General features: G+C 45.9%; 5 protein-coding genes across 5 annotated transcripts; 3 read left to right on the plus strand and 2 right to left on the minus strand.

Annotated features, from left to right (window-relative positions):
* Positions 1–164: 164 nt before the first annotated feature.
* On the plus strand, positions 165–8085 carry AOL_s00006g326 (uncharacterized protein; the record flags this gene model as incomplete). Its single annotated transcript, XM_011119635.1, has 4 exons — positions 165–785; positions 850–1080; positions 1172–4558; positions 4621–8085. The coding sequence occupies 4 exons, from the start codon at positions 165–167 to the stop codon at positions 8083–8085; spliced, it is 7704 nt and encodes a 2567-aa protein (XP_011117937.1).
* Positions 8086–8750: 665 nt separating this feature from the next.
* Positions 8751–11699, minus strand: AOL_s00006g327 (uncharacterized protein; the record flags this gene model as incomplete). The annotated part of the gene is made up of 2 exons (XM_011119636.1): positions 8751–9417; positions 9475–11699. 2 exons carry the CDS (start codon positions 11697–11699, stop codon positions 8751–8753), a joined length of 2892 nt encoding a protein of 963 aa, XP_011117938.1.
* Positions 11700–12165: 466 nt separating this feature from the next.
* On the plus strand, positions 12166–14910 carry AOL_s00006g328 (uncharacterized protein; the record flags this gene model as incomplete). Its single annotated transcript, XM_011119637.1, has 8 exons — positions 12166–12297; positions 12367–12546; positions 12612–13013; positions 13064–13265; positions 13324–14053; positions 14110–14281; positions 14343–14504; positions 14566–14910. The coding sequence occupies 8 exons, from the start codon at positions 12166–12168 to the stop codon at positions 14908–14910; spliced, it is 2325 nt and encodes a 774-aa protein (XP_011117939.1).
* A 431-nt stretch (positions 14911–15341) lies between these two features.
* Positions 15342–16171, plus strand: AOL_s00006g329 (uncharacterized protein; the record flags this gene model as incomplete). Its single annotated transcript, XM_011119638.1, has 6 exons — positions 15342–15450; positions 15547–15665; positions 15819–15896; positions 15979–15985; positions 16061–16091; positions 16153–16171. 6 exons carry the CDS (start codon positions 15342–15344, stop codon positions 16169–16171), a joined length of 363 nt encoding a protein of 120 aa, XP_011117940.1.
* Positions 16172–16746: 575 nt separating this feature from the next.
* Positions 16747–17734, minus strand: AOL_s00006g330 (uncharacterized protein; the record flags this gene model as incomplete). The annotated part of the gene is made up of 2 exons (XM_011119639.1): positions 16747–17227; positions 17301–17734. 2 exons carry the CDS (start codon positions 17732–17734, stop codon positions 16747–16749), a joined length of 915 nt encoding a protein of 304 aa, XP_011117941.1.
* Positions 17735–18242: the final 508 nt, after the last annotated feature.

Consider the following 18242-nt stretch of genomic DNA (forward strand, 5'->3'; position numbering starts at 1 on the left):
AGGGGGTTAGGGGGAAGCTTCTATCTGCTGGTTCGTCGACTTAAAAAAGCTTAACCCCTCAAAAAAATTATCATTGCCGTTCCGAAAAGGGCTGTGCTGAAACACCCGCCCAGTCCCAGTTCTTGTCGGAAACCGTCGTCTGATACCTTGTCGGTTTACGAATCATGACTGGTCGACCCCCTTCAAGGAGTGCCTCTCTCACGGGCCATCACTCCAGGAATACTTCCAGGACTGGAATTGTTATGGCCTCGCATGTCAACGCTGGCAGATCACAATCACCAAGACCTCCTGGACCTGGCTCCGCTGTACCTGGCGCTCCTCCTTCGAGAGGCGTCGAAAGAAAACCTTCCATTTCTTCCTACCCGCATGCGCATAACCGCCAGGCATCTATAGTAAACGGTGGCATCCAGCATTCACGGAACCCATCCTTCGTAAACTCTCCTACCACTTCACCGTTATCACCGAACAACATGGGGTCCGTTAGGGGGGCTGGTGAGCAGATCACCATCCCAGATCTTCCGCTCTCGCCGACGGGCACGTTGGTGCCATCCGATATATCTGCTCTCTCATCCCAGCTGTCAACCATGTCGACGATCAATGCCATGGCTAACTCCGGCGATCAGTCTCGTGCTCCATCTGCAATGGATACCATGAGGACCATAACCCCCCATGGACGGCCCTCGACATCCAGGAGGGAAGGTCATAGCCACTCACACTCCTACTCTCACCATTCTTCTGAGCCGAAAACGCCTGCTGAATACGCACTGCATATCCTATTCACCCAGGTAGACATACCCGTAAACACCGGAGCGTAAAGGGGAGAGTTGCTCATTACATGACTCTTTGTAGTTCGTACGACTTGCCGAGGCCAAGATTGATCAGTGCATGAAGTGCGGATTGGAAGTAGAGCCCAATGTCGAAGCTATATGTGGTGCCGGCGTAGACCCGGCCTTTGATAAACTTATTGGATCTCTAGGCTACATTGCTCGACATAAACCGAGGCCCGTCATCGATAGTGTGATGTATTGGAGGAAGGGGAAGAGTGAAGCAGCGAACAGCGCAAGGACGGAGCTTAAGCATGTAGGAAACTCCTTGCCGGAGAGAGAGAGACAGGGTCTATTGTGGATCGAATATTATGGCAGAAATTTGGTTCTGACAGTTGTTTTTGTAGCAAATGCACTATACCAAACCGACCTCGCCGCCCAGCTCTAACACAAAACTCCAAGACGGCTTCTCAGCATTGATGCGTAGAAATACCGAAAATGTACCACCGGATATCGGCACACCCTTAACGAGCCCTGGCCACAGTCACAATAACTCAATATCCACACCGCAAGCCCAAGCTTCGATTGCTGCCGATCGCAAATCTACGATTGCTATATACATACTTTGCCGTGTTTTGATAGAAGTTATTGGACAAACTACTCTGGAGAGCATGTCGAAGGAAATGGCTTTCAAATTGGAAAACATTGTTTTCCAACAACTACGGCTGGCGGATCCCGATGTCCTCGTCGCTTCACCTCTAAGGATGTCAAACTGGACTTTATTCGCGCAGCTGCTCGGGGTCATGAGTGAGCTACATTTTGACAGTGTTTCCGACTTGTTCATATCGTCACTGGAGGATAGTGGTAAGGGATTCGTGAGCCGAGAATCAGAACCAAGGATCGAGTTGGTGATCAAAGGCATGAGCTACTTGAAAATAAAACTTTATCCACCGGATGCTTTCGAGCAGGGGTCTGAGCTTATGTATCTCATCACAAAGCTCTTCCTTTCGTCTCAGGTTCAGAGGATAAAGCATGCATACTGCGATCTCTACATGAAGCTACTACTTCCTGTTGCTGCCGCTGGCGATAGTGAATTTAACATGCCTCGCTGGATAGATTTTATACAGCAAGTCTACCCTAGATTATCGGAAATGTTGATGAAAGCGCGTCACTGGCCCGCTGTATTTCCAGTTCTTGGAACAGTTCTGTGTATCATGCCGAGGGAATCGTTTAATGCGACATGGCTACCCCTTCTCGAAGCAAACTTCCCGAAACTGAAGGACCGATCCGTTAGAACAATGCTTCTACAAACTACTGCGCGGCTACTTTGGGTTTATATTTTCAGATGCTCTGAAACTTTGAATACGACTGTAAAAAAGCTGGAAGTTGTCATTCGCGCGCTTTTTTTGCCAGGGAGAAAGTCATTTTTAATCGGTGCTGATGCAGATCTAATGGCTGTATATGTTCAACTGATCAGATTCATTGGGTCCAAACATCAGGATTTTTGCTTTCGGAATGTCCTCACACCATTGTTGAACGCTGATGTTATGCTTTCGCATCGGCATACGGATTTGACGCTAGAATGCCTCACATCGGAACGAATGATCGTTGGAATCAAGGCGTTCCTTGAGATAATGAACGACCTTGAAAAACAGGATAGCACGCCTCCCTTCCCAGTCAAATTTGAAACCGGTCATGAAGAGCAGGCACCCCCAATATCAACATGGCTTGCGAAGTTCGTTGAGGAGAGGTCAGAGGCAATGAAGAGATTAGATAGAATGTCTCGCCCGGTGCAACTGGATAGACTTGGAGCCGTCGCTCGGGAGTACTTTGATAAATTTGGCAAGATACTCGGTCAGATTATCTTGGTCTGTGACTCGAATTTCGGCGGCAAGGCCCTATTGGACGAAAAATTCAATCCGCCACCGCCCAAGACACCAGTGGCGGCCAGCTTCAGCTTCAACCTTGACCATCCGCCCGTTGATCAAAAGCAAATCTACTTTGAACTACTCTGCGTGGCGCTCGCGGCACTGCCCCGCTGTCTACCACCCGAGAGCTTGATAAATTTCAACAAGATTGTGGAGATTTTATGCCATGGGACAGCACACTCCGACCAAAGAGTCGCAACGGCATCTGCAAACGCACTCAAGTGTATCGCTAGACAGTCGCTCCAACGGCAGAAGGTCATTATTGGGTTCGCGCGGTTTATATTCGATTTCGATACAAAATATGCCACAACCGCGGATGGTGGGCTTCTCGGTCCTGCACACATTGAGAATACCTTGAAACTTTACGTGGAGCTTCTACAACTTTGGATCGATGCTATCAAGCAAAAGACGAAAGCACCCGCTACCCCATCACTGTTGTCGATGAACATGAACATGAACATGAATATGAATATGAACATGAACATGCAAACACCAGAACCAGAGCAAATCAAGCCTGATGATTTGGAAATATCTAATGTTCTCGCTATAGTCGATGAAATCGAGTCCCATGGTCTTTTCTTCTTATCCAGCCAGTCCCGAATTGTTCGAAAATTCGCAATTATGGTCTTAAAGTTGATTACAGAATTCGACTGCGCCTTGGACGAAGAGGAACACGGTAGTGCCTCCTTAGCACTCAGAAAGAGCCGAAGGGAATCGCAACGATTTACCCGAATCATTCAAATCATGGAATACGACTCCCTACACATCATGAACCAAAATGTCAATGACGAGAAATGGTCTGTTGCGGACAGAAGCAGATTACGCCGTGAGCTTATGGAGAACAGCGCTCAAGATGCTCTCGTCAAGCTTGCCACGAGTGAGAATCAATATGATTCCTCACTATGGTTCAAACTTTTCCCAAAGCTTATACGAGTCTGTTTTGAGAGGTTCCCATTGACGGTCGTTCAATGTCGTGATAGCGTCTGCGCGAGACTGAACCACATGCATTCACAAATACAGTTTGCGTCTGAAACTCCTAGATTCCAGACTAGATTAGCATCGCCTTCTGCTGCTGATATCTCAATTGAGCAATGGAAGCTGTATCTTATTGTCGCGTGCTCTACGCTTACTCTAACAGACGAACAGGTCGCTCGCCAACCCACGCCAAACCTTCAGCACGCTCGCAAAACCTCAAAGTCTGCTAGTAACGCCTCGCAAAACCCCTACGATAGACTAAATTCCGGTCGATCCCTCTTTCAACTTGTTGTCCCCTTCATCAACTCCGAAAACCAAGCGATTCGTGAAGCGGTAATCTTTGGCCTTGGCTCCATTAACTTAAATCTCTACAAAACCCTTGTAGAAACACTCCAGCCGATAATCATGCGCTGGAACGATGGTCCCGGGGCGAAAGTCCAACGGCCTGGGCAAAATGGACAAATGGTTGTGCGCAGGTCGACAAGACATGATAGGTGGAGAACCGGGATCACGCATATCATGCAACTAACCTCCTACTTCCTCCTCCAACCGGATGTGTACAACGACGATTGGATGTTGCGCCATATCATCAATTTAATCAAGGATAACAAGAATTTCTTGAGCGACCCTGATGTTAAAGGAGACATCGCGTATCATCGACTTAGGCGCTACTTTTGCGGCTTAACAGAAGACTTCTATGAAGGGATCCTTAAGCTACCCGATCAGGAGCATGAGAAGTGGCTTCCATTTGACGGGCGACTGTCTCTGTTTTCATTAATTGAGGATTGGTGTGGGACGAATTCTGCGTGGAGACAGCACATCAATGCGGCTGTGGAGATTGAGAAGAATGATCTGAAGAATGCAGCGTTGAGTGCTATGGCCTCACTTTGTGTAAGGCCCATCTGATCATCTCATAATCATTGACTATTTAGGTTACTAATGTATTATTCTAGGCTGGCCCCGTGATGAAAATCATTGAAAACAAGTCCACCCTGACATTTGACATCCTAGGTATTTTCCACTGGCTGGAATCCATCTTTGGCGAATCCAGCGACAGGATCCACCGCATTGGACGAAAAGCACTCAAGAATCTTCTTGAGTGTAATAAAAAAGTACCCAGCATCCTCGCACTCGCGATACGGCAGTGTTATCTCTACAAGAATAGTCCAAAGGGAATCGAAAGTTACTTCCATGTAGTTTCTGAAGTCCTTATCAATAGTACCGACGACCCTTGCGACCATTGGAAGTCCCTCGCTTTGGCATTATTCAAGATAGGAGACGACAATCAAAAGATACGGTCCAAAGCCGCGACACTCTTACGGATTACTGAGCAACGCTTTTTCGGCAGCCAAACGACATTGGATTACGAAGTTAGTATATCGGATAAAACGGCTGCCGTATTCAAAAAGGCACAGTTCGAATTGTCGAGAACACTATCCCAGCAGCACCCTGAAGCTGCGTTCTTCATATTTTCAGAGTTTACACTGTTCTTTAATATTGTGGATGGGAAGGGTCAGAGGGACATTCTTGCCGTATTGCTCCCATGGGTTCAAATGATTGAACTGCAACAGGATCCGAATGGAGGACCCAGCCCATCGTCTTATATGGTTCTTGCCAATCTCTTCGAGATTACCGTGAAGTTTAGCGGGAAGATACATAATGAAATTGAAGGGTTGTGGAAGGCATTGGCTAGTGCGCCGTATGCTGGGAATGTCAAGGTCGTCTTGGACTTCATCATCGCACAATCATTAGAGCGAAAGGAACAGAATTTCGTCAACGTTGGCAAGCAGATTATTGTGTTTCTGGCAGGAACGGCGAACGGGTCGAAACTTGTGGAAGCTCTTTTGGAGTACCTTCAACCGCGGCTGATGACTTCCCCGCAAAAGAACCAAGAGCCACAGGGGGTCCCCGATGCGAGCCTGTTCCCCTACATGGCCAACATGGCGGAGTCTTTACCTGTTGGTGGGAAACAGCACGGGTTTTCGAGGGGTCATTTGGGGTTAATCTTTATGGTTGATCTAATGGTTGGGCCTGTGCCCGAGATGTCGCCGAACTTGCCGTTATTGTTGCAGGTAGTGTTTGTTCTTTGGGACCACTATGTGCCTTTGGTGCAGGAACAAGCAAGGGAGATGTTGGTGCATTTGATTCACGAACTTGTCATCTCTAAGACAGGCAAGAGCATCGAAGAACTTCACCGGGTTAGGGAGTTTGTGGAGGCGGTAAGGACACAACAGGCGAAGATGCAGTGGGCGTATGATGAGACTGGGTCTGATACCGACCCTCACCGGGTTGCACCATCGATGGGACAAATGATCGAGGATGTCCTCGACTTTTTTACACCAGATCATAAACTGTTGAAGGTTCAGTGGAGTCGGGTGGCATTACAATGGGCTACGAATTGTCCCGTTCGACATCTAGCTTGTCGGTCCTTCCAAGTGTTTAGATGTCTCCTCGATGCGGCGGATCTAGATCAACCAATGTTGGGGGATATGCTCGCTCGACTTTCGAATACGATTGCAGACAACTCACCGGATATTCAATCATTCGCCATGGAAATTTTGATAACATTAAATGCGATCCTGGCAGCATTGGATCCCGAGGATCTTATGCATTTCCCTCAGATGTTCTGGGCGACAGTGGCGTGCTTGCATACTATTCACGAGAATGAGTTTATGGAAGTACTGTCGTTGCTTGAGAAGCATTTACTCAAGATAGATTTATCAATGGAGGATAACGTAAACATTCTGGTTAGCATGTTCCCTAGCAATTGGGACGGGAACTTTGAGGGGCTACAGGCGTTGATGGTGAAGGGGTTGAGATCTGGGGTCGCATTACCAAAAACGCTGCAGGTTATGGACAAGTTGAATAAGTTCCCGAGTAATAAGTTGGTTGGAGGAGATGACCGGTTGCTTATCGCGCTGTTGTCAAACCTTCCAAGGTTTTTAGATGCATCAGAGAAAGAGGCGGTTCCGGATGAGATTCTAGCGTGTGCAGCGAGTTTGAAGCAGATCGCAGATGATGAGTCGCAGCCGGATATTGCGAGGATCATGGGTGCCTACGCGGCTGGGAGGTTTAGGAACAAAGATGGATTCAAGTCTCAAGCTGTCTCTGCTATCCGAAACGCCTACTTCCCGGATTACGAAGGTCCAGCGTTGATTTTCCTTGTCGGGCTTCTTACGAATGCGACACCCTGGGTGAAACACAAGGTTATGGAACTGTTGAATTCGTTACTACCGATTATCGATCTTAAGAAGCCGGAGTTTACAGGACTTGGTGCGGATTTGATATCCCCATTGCTGAGGCTTTTGCAGACGGAGTATTGTCAACAAGCGCTCGAGGTTCTTGATAAAGTTATTTCGATTTCTGGAGGGAAGATGGATCGACAGGTTATGAGGATGAGCATGGGTAACCGAACAATTAAGAAGGAGTACGAAAGGACAGAAACACTGTTTGGGATTCCCGAGGATAGCGGGTGGGCTATCCCCTCGCCAGCTATTAAAGCACAAACTACTCGACATAACGTCCATTCAGTATTCTACACCTGTCAGATTCCCGAGACGCCACAAGACCCACTCGGCGACGCACCGGACATGCAATTCATCATGGAGGATTACGGATACACGAGCTTTCAAGACCGTACCGCAACCATGCTTTCCGAAGGTGTTGGTGGTGAAGGTGGATTGGGAGATATGGTTGTTCGTCTTGAATCCCTCGATAACTTCTTCGCCGACGAATCATTTAATAGTGCACAAACCCAAACTACAGACGGAGATGCCGCGGAAACGGCCTCACAAACCTACGATAATCGGGTATACCATATCCTCAACAGATCACTACAGCGATCACCGAGTGTTACGAGTTTTAACCATACATTCGGAGATTCTTTGAGTATGCCACCGGGATTCGTTAGGGAACACCCACCAATCATGACACCCACGCTTTTTGCAGCGCCACCTATGGCACCTGCTGCATTTGGGAAGGGAGGAGTGCCCAATCGTGTCACTGGGAATCAACAGTTAGGATATGAAGATATGAGACGTCACCCAGGTGGTAGCGAAAGCTCTAGCGATAATGAATACGAAGAAGATGTTAGTGACGATGATTTGGAAGACCATGCTACGGCTACCACACCGAAGGATGATTCTCCTTTCTTATTAGAAAGTTTGTTAAGAAGCGCAGGACAAAAGGCAAAGAGTGGGGTCGAAGGTGTGAGAAACTTGAGGAGGGGAAGAGAAGAGAGGAAGGAAGAAAGGGAGAGAGAGAAGGAGATGAAAGCGGCAGAGAAGGAGAAAAGAGTTGTTAGTCCCAGAGGGTTTGGAAAGTTACCGAAGAGTCCGAAGTTGGGGGCTAGACGTGGAGGGGATAGAACAAGTCCTCCGCCACCGATGCCTCCGGCTGAGAATTTGACGGGATGGTAAGGAAGTTGGTAGATGGTAGATGGTAGATGGTATTTCGTATTGGATCATGATCATACCCCCTTTTACACTTTTTGCGATGAGTTTGCTTTTAGAGTTATGTGATATATGATATGATGTACGATGTATGCTGATGGATGTTTCTCATGGCTATGTCTTCTCCTAAGCTCAAGCTTTTCTCTCCGATGTCAGCGATGTTCTTCTTATTCTTCTTTCGTTTTTTTAATGACTCCGTATATTTGTAATTCTCAAGACCTTTAGGCATTCAACATCTGTTTGGATATCCTCTTGCAATTGTTTCTACGCATACCCTTTTTTTTCTTCTTTGATACAATTTTGAGCATTCCCGAATTTTCTATATTTCAGGATATTCTGTATTGTAGACACCACTTTACAATTGAGAAAACACCCTTGTTATATGAAAAGAAAGATCTTTGATAAAAGGTCCGCTGCTAAAATGCCTTGAAATCTCATAGTAAAAACCAATCGCCCGCTGTTTGCATGTACCCAAAACACCACCGCAATATAGAAACGAAACAAAGTTCACGCAATGCTATGACCGTAACCCCCAACTATGAAATGTTGCTCCCTAGCTTTAAATAATAAGATAAAATAAAATGCAGTTCGTCGACAAACCCCGTAAATAAAACCTGTACCAATAAATCCAATCAACCTTTCACCAAGCTTTCAGCCCTCAACTGCTTGAAACCCTTCCCGGCAACATATCCCTGATACGCCTTGTATCTCAGCTTAGCAGGCATATCCTCAACTCCAGCAATATAATTATCGGCCGCATCCACAAACGACCTATAAACCGCCTCATCCTCGGCCGTACTGCTCAAATTCGCAACAGCACTCGGACTCCCACTGTTGAGATAATCTACAAAGGCTCTCGGTGGGTTCGAAATACCTTCGTGGGGAACCATTGGAAGGTTCAGAGGGTGGGTTACGTAACGTTCATACTCCGCTTTCTCGGATTTTGAGACAGAAGGGTTGAGGGAGTGATGGACTATTTGGTCCATTGTCCAAAGATGGGGTGGTAGAGTTTCCTTGTCAGATTTGGAAACGGCACCGGGTATTGAGGGAATACTGTCATTTAAACTTAGGTTTAAGCTGTACTTCAAATTGTTTTCGTGAGAATGGTGGGATTGTCCACCGTTAGCATCTGTAAGCCAGCGTTGGAGGGACAGTCGTTTGATCTGTTTGCTGAGGTCAATGGTTGGGTCGAGAATCTTCACGCCCCGGCGTTTGCGTCGGTTATCTTTGTCGCCAGATGAGCTGCGGACAGCGAAGGGCGATGGGTCTTGATTTGCTCCATCTGGGGTTTTGGTGCTCCTGTAGAAGGTATTAGACATCGGTTACATAATTGAACAACGCCACGGGGTTGCATACTTGGCCGTCGAGGCCATTCGATAGGCAAAGATCTTTGGAAAAGCTGACAGAGCCTTTGGTCTATAATACTCTGACCAGAATTCATCATAGAATGAGATATCCCGGTTATTCAGTTCCGACATTGAAACAACAGGTGGTATCTCCATTTTCTCAAGATGCGAGTCTGTCCACCACTTCACATAGCTGCGTTTGTTCTTCTCCATTCTTGGATCTGCATGGTGAAGATAGTAGTCTGTTTCAAGATCCCACAACATCGGCTGACCCTTTGCGAAGATGTAATTTCCCAAGAACAGATTGATAGCCTCTTGTCGCTGAGCATCCATAAAAGAATTATTGTAATACCGCTTAAAACTCTCAATCATGTCCCGCGATTGGCTAGACCATTGATTGATCTTACGGTATGTCTCCATGGTGTTAACCAAATGCGAACCGCCGTATTGGAGAGCAATGCTGTCGCCATGGTCGTGATACATGTGAGTAAACAAGTTGGAAACATCGGTGTCATACTTAAGATACCCATCTTCGATAATCCCAAGGGCCTTCAATTGCATTCCTAGAGCTCGCTTCCCGATCACGAATTGTGCAGCATTGGTTCGGTCAAGGCAGTCAATGCAGTTAGTTCGACATACCCCGCGTTGGAGTTGAATCGGGTGGTCATCGCCATATCCATTATGGAAGATGCCAGTCTGTTTCAGAACATCTTCTGCAGTTTCTTCAAGTTTTTCGACAACGTCCTGGTCGCGGCTTTTCGCAACTCGGCTCATGTCCCAGGCCTTGTAGATAATGTCGTCTTTATTGGGCAGCAGGTTTTTGAGGTAGTTAACGGCTTGTGTGAACTCATGCAACAGGAGGGATTCTCGAGGAACTCTTTCCCTCGATTTGATGAGGTTAAGGACTATTATCGGGGCTCCATATCTATCGAAAAGCTGGTCAAAGTGGAGGGCGGCAGCACTGAAGAAAGGATCAACGAGATTGAGAGTGATTGGAGGTTTTGGAACAGACGGGCTAGATTCCTGCGACCAATACAGAGGTATACTTCCACGATGTTGAACATAGGATGTGTAATTCGGGCTCCCGAAGAGGATCCCTCCAGGAGCATGGAAGGATGTAGTCCTCATGTCAGAGACAATCTGTTCTGACTCTACGTCGTTGGCTACATATCCCAAGTCGTTTGCGCCTCGCTTGAGAAACCTTGCGCCGGCAAAATATCTAGATCTTCGAGCAATGAGGGTGACATAGACTGGGCGCCCAAATACTGAGATTTTGCGTTGATCAAGGAAGCCGTGAAGCAAAGGGAGGCACCAATCGAATGTATTTGTCATGTACTGAAGAGCGGGTTGCAGAAGATAGTGGTTCCAAGCAAACATTTCGTTGTAATCAGCACTGGACGTCATTGAAGGCCTCAATCCATTCTTCAGAGATTCTCGAGCTTTCGTCAAATTGTACTGGAGCGTCCGAGAGATGTCATAAGAATAGCTGAAGTAGAAGTTCTTCGTCAGATCCAGGTTGCCAAATATACCCATAAACCGGGCCTCCTCGGGGTTCTTGTCTGCTTTCTTCGTAGATGTGGCTGTGATTATTGGAACCAATTCGGTAGCTTCAATTTGGTAGATGTAATGACCACCAAGCATGGCGACTATAGTCTTCTGCGTGATGACCAACATGTAATAGTTTGTCGTGAACCGAATGAATCCAAGAATCCCCCACATTGCACACCGCTTCTTAAGCCCTCCATGAGCTAGATTACCATCTTCAATGGCGGCTAGAAGCTGTGTCAACTCATCTTTGCTGTAGACAACATCATCTTCAATGATGGAAAGCTCCCCGGGATCAACGGTCCTATCAATTTTCAACATTCGGTATCGTTCGTCCTGTGAATCGGAGCCGACAATGTAGTATCGTGTAGAAGTCTCGTAGAGTATGAACTTTTGCATACGATGGACACCATCGGGAGTATCTGATAGAGCTTGCTGAGGTGGCCGCTTCTCATCTCCACCCTCAACAGGCGAATTTGCAGAATTCCTACCAGAATAGTGAACCGGCGTGGTGGGGTGAAGGTGTGGCGAGGCGACGAATGGCTCCTGTTTCTCGGCTGAAGCATCGACAGCTTCAGAATGCTCAATAAATGTGCCCTCGGACACCTCAGATATCGCCTCTTCTTCTTGCCCTAGAACCGGGGGGTTAGGGTCTTGGTTATAGTCGTAGTTCTCGAAATTCTCAGCCATCTTGGAAATTGAGTGCCAAATGGCTAGCTGGTGATTGATTAGGGTGGTCGAAGCTTGGAAGAAGCAACTAGACTGCTTAAAAGGCGCTGTACTTTCAACAGCATGCTAATAAGCGTCAGAGTAAGCTTGTTAAGCTTTATATTTATTCGTCACATAGGCGTGGAGTCGAGCTTATTTGGTGATGTTTTCGATTAATACTGGTTATCGATATTGTCGCAGGTAGTTGCAGGTGGTTAGTTGCGGTTGTAGGTTCAAGGAAGGAGGAGCATCATCATTGCATGACGAGCAACACAGGCGAGCTAGGTCCTTAGTCAGCTAGCAAACACAACCATGTTCATCTGACCGCGGGTTCTCTTAGCTTAAGTCACGTCCACCCTTCTGAGCTACAGCTTCGACAACCTATCACGGTTGCAGGTCGTGTCGCCCCATAAATTCGAGTCATCCCAGCTCCAAGGTTTCGAGAAAAATGGCGGACGATATGGATATATCCGCCGATACTCCTGAGCAACCAGAGGTTATGGCTTCAAACGACGATCCGCGAGGAACGAAGCGTAAAGCTACCGACGAGCTACTTGGGAACGCTCCTAGAAGGATTAAGGTCGGTTAGTCCCGAGTCTCGCGAAGTTTCAGACGAAGATCACTAGCTAAGGAGAATCGCGAAAAACAGGCACTCTCGCAAACAGTTGTAAATAAGATCGCTGCAGGCGAAATTATTGTTGCACCTGTGCATGCCCTAAAAGAATTACTCGAGAACGCTGTGGATGCAGGGTCGACTTCTATCGAAGTTGTGGTCAAAGATGGAGGGTTGAAAATGTTACAGATTACGGACAACGGGTCTGGTATCAACGTATGGTGTACACATGCTACTGTTCGCTCTTTTTTCGAAGTTGACATGGGACATAAATTCTGTAGAAAGATGATATGGGGATCTTATGCGAAAGGTTTACGACTTCTAAGTTGAAAACTTTTGAAGACCTCGCTAGTATTGGTACCTACGGCTTTCGCGGTGAAGCGCTCGCAAGTATCAGTCATATTGCGCATCTTAGTGTCACAACAAGAACGAAAGACTCAGATTGCGCCTGGAGAGCCCTCTATTCCGATGGAAAGCTGATACCACCGAAGCCAGGTGGTTCGGCTGAACCGAAGGCTGTTGCAGGGAGGCAGGGAACTCAGATAACGGTCGAAGATTTGTTTTATAATGTGCCTAGTAGGCGACGGGCTTTTCGGAATACGAACGAAGAATATTCCAAGGTCCTGGATATGGTTGGGAAATATGCGATTCACTGCGATGGGATAGCATTTAGTTGTAAAAAGGTAGGAGAATACTGACAGAACATTCGATCTCCTTACTAACTAGTTTCCAGCATGGGGAGTCTTCAATGGGGGTAGCAATACAAAGCACTGCGAAAACAATAGACCGTGTTCGACAGATCTACGGCAATGCAGTCGCAAACGAACTTATCCCGTTCAAAATTGAAGACCAGAAACTCGGATTCAAGGCAAAAGGCTTAATTACGAATGCAAATTATAGCATCAAGAAGACCACAATGCTATTGTTCATCAACCGTGAGTATAAGGAACTATGCGGCGCATTACTTAAATACATTCTAACAATACAGCACAGATCGTTGTGTCGAATCCACTGCTATCCGGAAATCGTTAGAATCTGTGTATTCGGCCTTCTTGCCCAAGGGTGGCCATCCATACATATATGCAACAATAGAAATCGAACCTCACCGAATAGACGTAAACGTTCATCCAACGAAACGAGAAGTGAACTTTTTGCACGAAGATGAAATCATCGAGAGGATATCAGACGCCGTTCAAGAAAAGCTAGCAGCGGTGGACACATCTCGCTCGTTTATGACGCAGACAGTATTACCTGGTGCAGGAATTCCTTCTTCATCAGCGCTTCCGCCCACTACTCAAGCTTCTAGTTCTAGAGGAACAGCTGCAAATACTCCGGCAAAGCCATCACAAACCCCGAAACGCCCCTATGAAAACGAAATGGTGCGAACAGATGCAAGGGTCAGAAAAATTACTTCGATGTTACCGCCTGCCACCCCTTCGTCTGCGTCGGGCGATATATTCCGCAGTCTCAAACATAATGATGCGCCGAACGGGGAATATGAAGATGATTCACAGCCAAATTACGAGGTTATTGATACAAATAGGCGGGTGATTAAGCTTGCGAGTATAAGAACTCTCAAAACCGAGGTCAGGGATCAGGCCCACGAAGGGCTTATTGAATTATTCGGAAATCATACTTGGGTTGGGGTTGTAGACGAGTGGAGAAGACTAGCGGCCGTTCAGAACGGGATAAAGTTGTATTTGGTAGACTACGGGGCGGTGTGGTATGTCAAAGATTCCGTCTGGGGTGTATGCGCGATGAAACTAACAAGAAGCACAGTTTTGAATTCTTTTACCAGCTCGCTTTAACCGACTTTGGAAATTTTGGCCAAATGCGACTCCAAGAGCCGTTGTCTATAAGAGATTTGATGGATATTGCAGTAGAATTAGAAAAAAATGCGGAAATCGAGGAGACCGGTGAAATTCAATCAGATTGGGAGGGGGTTGCGGCAGTAAGCTCTTCCCACCCACGGGATTACTGAAGCCTTAGGAACTAAATCATTTTTATTACAGCAAGTCACCGAGACAGTGTTCGAAAAAAGAGAAATGATGTCCGAATATTTCTCTTTGATTATTAACGACGAAGGCGAGATCGAGAGCATACCTTTACTATTAAAAGGTTACACACCGAATCTTGCGAAGCTGCCAACCTTCCTACTGAGATTAGGACCGAGAGTAAGTTTTCTTTTTTACAAGGTCGAAATCCCCTATCGGAGTCTGTACTAACGTAATAAAGGTCAATTGGGAGGATGAGCTTGAATGTTTCGACTGTATCATTCGAGAACTCGCAATATTTTACGTACCAGAATCCGTCCCACGTCCAGTACAATTCACTGGGGCCACACAAGCGACAGAGGGCGAGGATTCAGAGATGACTGGCACATCCGATAGTGTTCCGGCCGAAATTAGAGAGCAGATTGAGGTGTATGAAACTCGCAGAAAAGAAATAGGTATAGCGTTGGAGCGGGTGCTATTTCCAGAATTTAGGAAAAGGTTGCTACCATCGAAAAAGCTTCTGAAGGGTATTACTGAGGTGGCGAACCTAAAGGGTTTATATAGAATCTTCGAGAGAAGCTGTTAGTAGAGCTTTGGGTTGGAAGATCTGTGGGTCAAAGTTTGAGGCTATTGATCCGGCACGCCAGGCTAGCTAGCCTGGAGTATCTATCTTATTGAATTTATTGGTTACTACTGGCATCGGCTGGTAGATGAGCTCGAAGACTGGCGTTTTTACCAATTTTAGCCAATTTTTAAGTATATAACGCATATTTCTAGAACCCACAATAACTTATGTATTAATTCTTTATCTTACAATATAATACCAGTAACCAGTGGCGCGTACGTATTAACAACTGCAGTCGTATACGCGTGGCGACGGCGAGAGTGATTCATGGATTCAAGGTGTATCTGCATGTCTCAGATTCTTCAAATTTTCGCATCGCATGCATGAATTCTTCTTAACCAAACCTTCTCTTCTTTTCTTCCCTTCAACATTCATCCCTTCATACCACAAAAATGGCAGCAATCGGTTCTCTAGTCTTCTGCACGGATTGCGGTAACCTTCTCGACCGGTCTGTTGGTCAGGATAAGATCAAATGCAATGTTTGCGGGTGTATCAATAAAGGTTTTTAAATCCCATATCCTCCTCGAGACGACCTTGTTCCATCGAATTTGATCGACTAGGTGAATTATATTAACAAAGCAAACAAAAAAATTGAAGACACAAGCTCTAGAACGGTAGTAACACATTCGAATCCGGATGCCTTCCCATCGGCTCTCAAACAAAAGCATTCTACTGGTCAAAATCTAGCGCCAGAGGATGTTGGCGGCCAAGCTGAGGTTCGTAGATTTCAATCATCGATCATATTATCTTCCTTCGAATTTCATGCATTTTGGGAGGCTATTTTTCTATCCCGACCGAAAGAAACTTTTTTCTTGGTTTGGGCGACAACACAGAAAGTGCAACAATTTACTGACCACCGTGGCTGATAGATTGACACGCCATGTCCTAAATGCGAAAATCCAGTTATGAAGTTTACGACTGTACAATTGAGAAGTGCTGATGAAGGTGTAAGTTTTTTTTTCATTCGAGAATCTATTTAGTTTTTATAAGAGTATTCCCTCGATATTAACAAAGTTTATAAATGAATAGGCTACTGGTATGCATACAAAGCTACAATCCTTCTTATGATCCACGTTGGTGATTCTAATTATAATATTTTATATTCGTCTAGTATTTTATAATTGCCCAAATTGTGGTTACAGGTAAGCTAGAATACTAATAAACTATTTGGATATAATTTCTCTAACGCTGAGGATCTTTTAGGTATAATACGAACAATTAGGGGGTTGTCATGAGGCGGGGGGCGTTCACTGTAACATATTATATTTCGCAATTTCGGATGGAGTTTAAGGAACTTTCAGTATCTAGAGTCCTAAGTATCTTGACTCTGAGCTAGGACTAGTACTGTATGTAATAGATTGTTCTGAATCAAAATTGCCGGCTTGGTAAATTTTAAAACTTCATGGAAATCAGAAGCTGGTTCATGGGATCAGGCTTGCTTTGTCAATTGTTGACACTTGGTAATCCGAAATATTTGTGAAATCTAGCTATAGTGGGAACGGGGCCACCTCGTATCTATAAACCGATATAGACATGAGTAAACTCGCTTGTGAAAATAAGCCGGTATTTGGTCTAGGAATAAAAGTCAGATATCAATTCAAATGCCTGTTAAATATCTACAAATGACATCTACTTCGTAACTAGTTCATGAATAAAAATAAAAAAAACAATCAAATAAAAACTTTTAATGGTATCTCCCAAATCCGTGTATTCGTAAAAGGCAACCTTGGGGGGTATACTCGGGTCTCATTTCTAAATCGCTTCAAAAAAATCCCAACAATGAATCCCTTTGCTTGTTCAAGCTCTAACATCGCCAGGAATCAAAGCATACTCCAACTCCCCGCTCTTTTCAAATTCGCTCATATCTAATGCAACAATCGCGCTGTCTCGGACTAGTTTTTCTGGATCATTAATATATTTCAGTAGCTCCTCGTCGATCTCTGGCAGACCGATGCTTCCGAGTGCCTCGGCGGCTTCGTGACGGACCATTCCGTCTTCCTTTGTATCCGCGAGAACTTTGAGAAGGGCATCTTTGGAGTGTGGGTCAGACATTTGTCCGAAGATGAAGGCGATTTCATGACGGAATAGAGCTGAGGGATCAGCGAAACCGCTGGCGAGGGCGTCGATAGCTTCTGGTGTGCCGATGTCACGGAGACGGAACATGGCTCTGTAGCGGTAGAAGAGAGTGAGGGATTGGTCGTTCATGGTATCCTGAAGTTCCGAAATTGATTTCATCTTAGATGGGAGTGGTGGAGCAGGATCAATGGAAGCGAAGGCACTGCAATTTTCTAGGGTTAACAAGCCGATCTACAACAGTTTTAGGTGGTGACTTTTTTTATCATTAAAAATACCTTTTTTGTAAATCCTCATTCTTTGCCTGTTCGGAAAGATCATATTCGATCTTTGCAATCGAAAGTTCACAGGTTTGCCTTACAGCCTCTTCCGGGTCATCCAAATACTTTCGCAACAACGGCAAACTATCGGCCCCTCCGATTGCGGCGAGAGCCTCAGCAGACTCATGACGGCAAATAGCAGCCTCGTTCAGATCATCAAGCCTCTCTCTCAGAGGTTTTATAGCATAATCATTCTTAGTTTGACCAAGACAGTATGCTAACTCATGTTTCAAAAGTGCAGATTCCGATGAAAAGGCGGCGGCAATGGCATCGATTGCTTTGAGGTCACCGTTAACACCAAGATGTTTTAAAGAGAACAGGGCACGAAATCGGAGGGCGAGGTTTGCTGATTCGTCGCAGAGGACGGTTTGGAGTTGTAAAACGGTCTCCATTGCTGTTCTTACTGATGCTATTTTGGTGGTGAATATTGATGTGCGATGTTTTTAGTGGGATGTCGGTGGGTGAGCTCGTGAGACTTTCTGTTCGGCGCAAAATATTGACAAGGGAAGCTTGGGAACCGGAGCGCGGGGCAGCGATGCTCCGGGGGAGGGGCAGCTCGGGGTATGCCCGGTAGCACCGACTATTGTTATTACCGACTCTGGTACGGGGTTAAGAAACACCAAGCTGAAGCCTTCGATTCTCGCCGTATACAAGACTAGCTCAAGCGGAAGTTATCTTGTGAGCTAAATGCTACGGTCCAGACCAATGCTACGGTAGGAGCGGAACCTATCTCTATAAGGTACATACTATGTATTTCTTATTCATAGTTTAAAAAAATTCTACGGTACACAAGTCGCAAAAAATGCTGCAATTATAGACAGAGTATCTCGCAAAGCCCAGCATGACAAACCGTTCAAAGCCAACAAGAATTACATAAAACAGGTAACATCGGTGTTCCTA

Source organism: Orbilia oligospora (genome assembly GCF_000225545.1).
Source record: "Orbilia oligospora ATCC 24927 unplaced genomic scaffold scaffold00006, whole genome shotgun sequence".
Taxonomy (NCBI): domain Eukaryota; kingdom Fungi; phylum Ascomycota; class Orbiliomycetes; order Orbiliales; family Orbiliaceae; genus Orbilia; species Orbilia oligospora.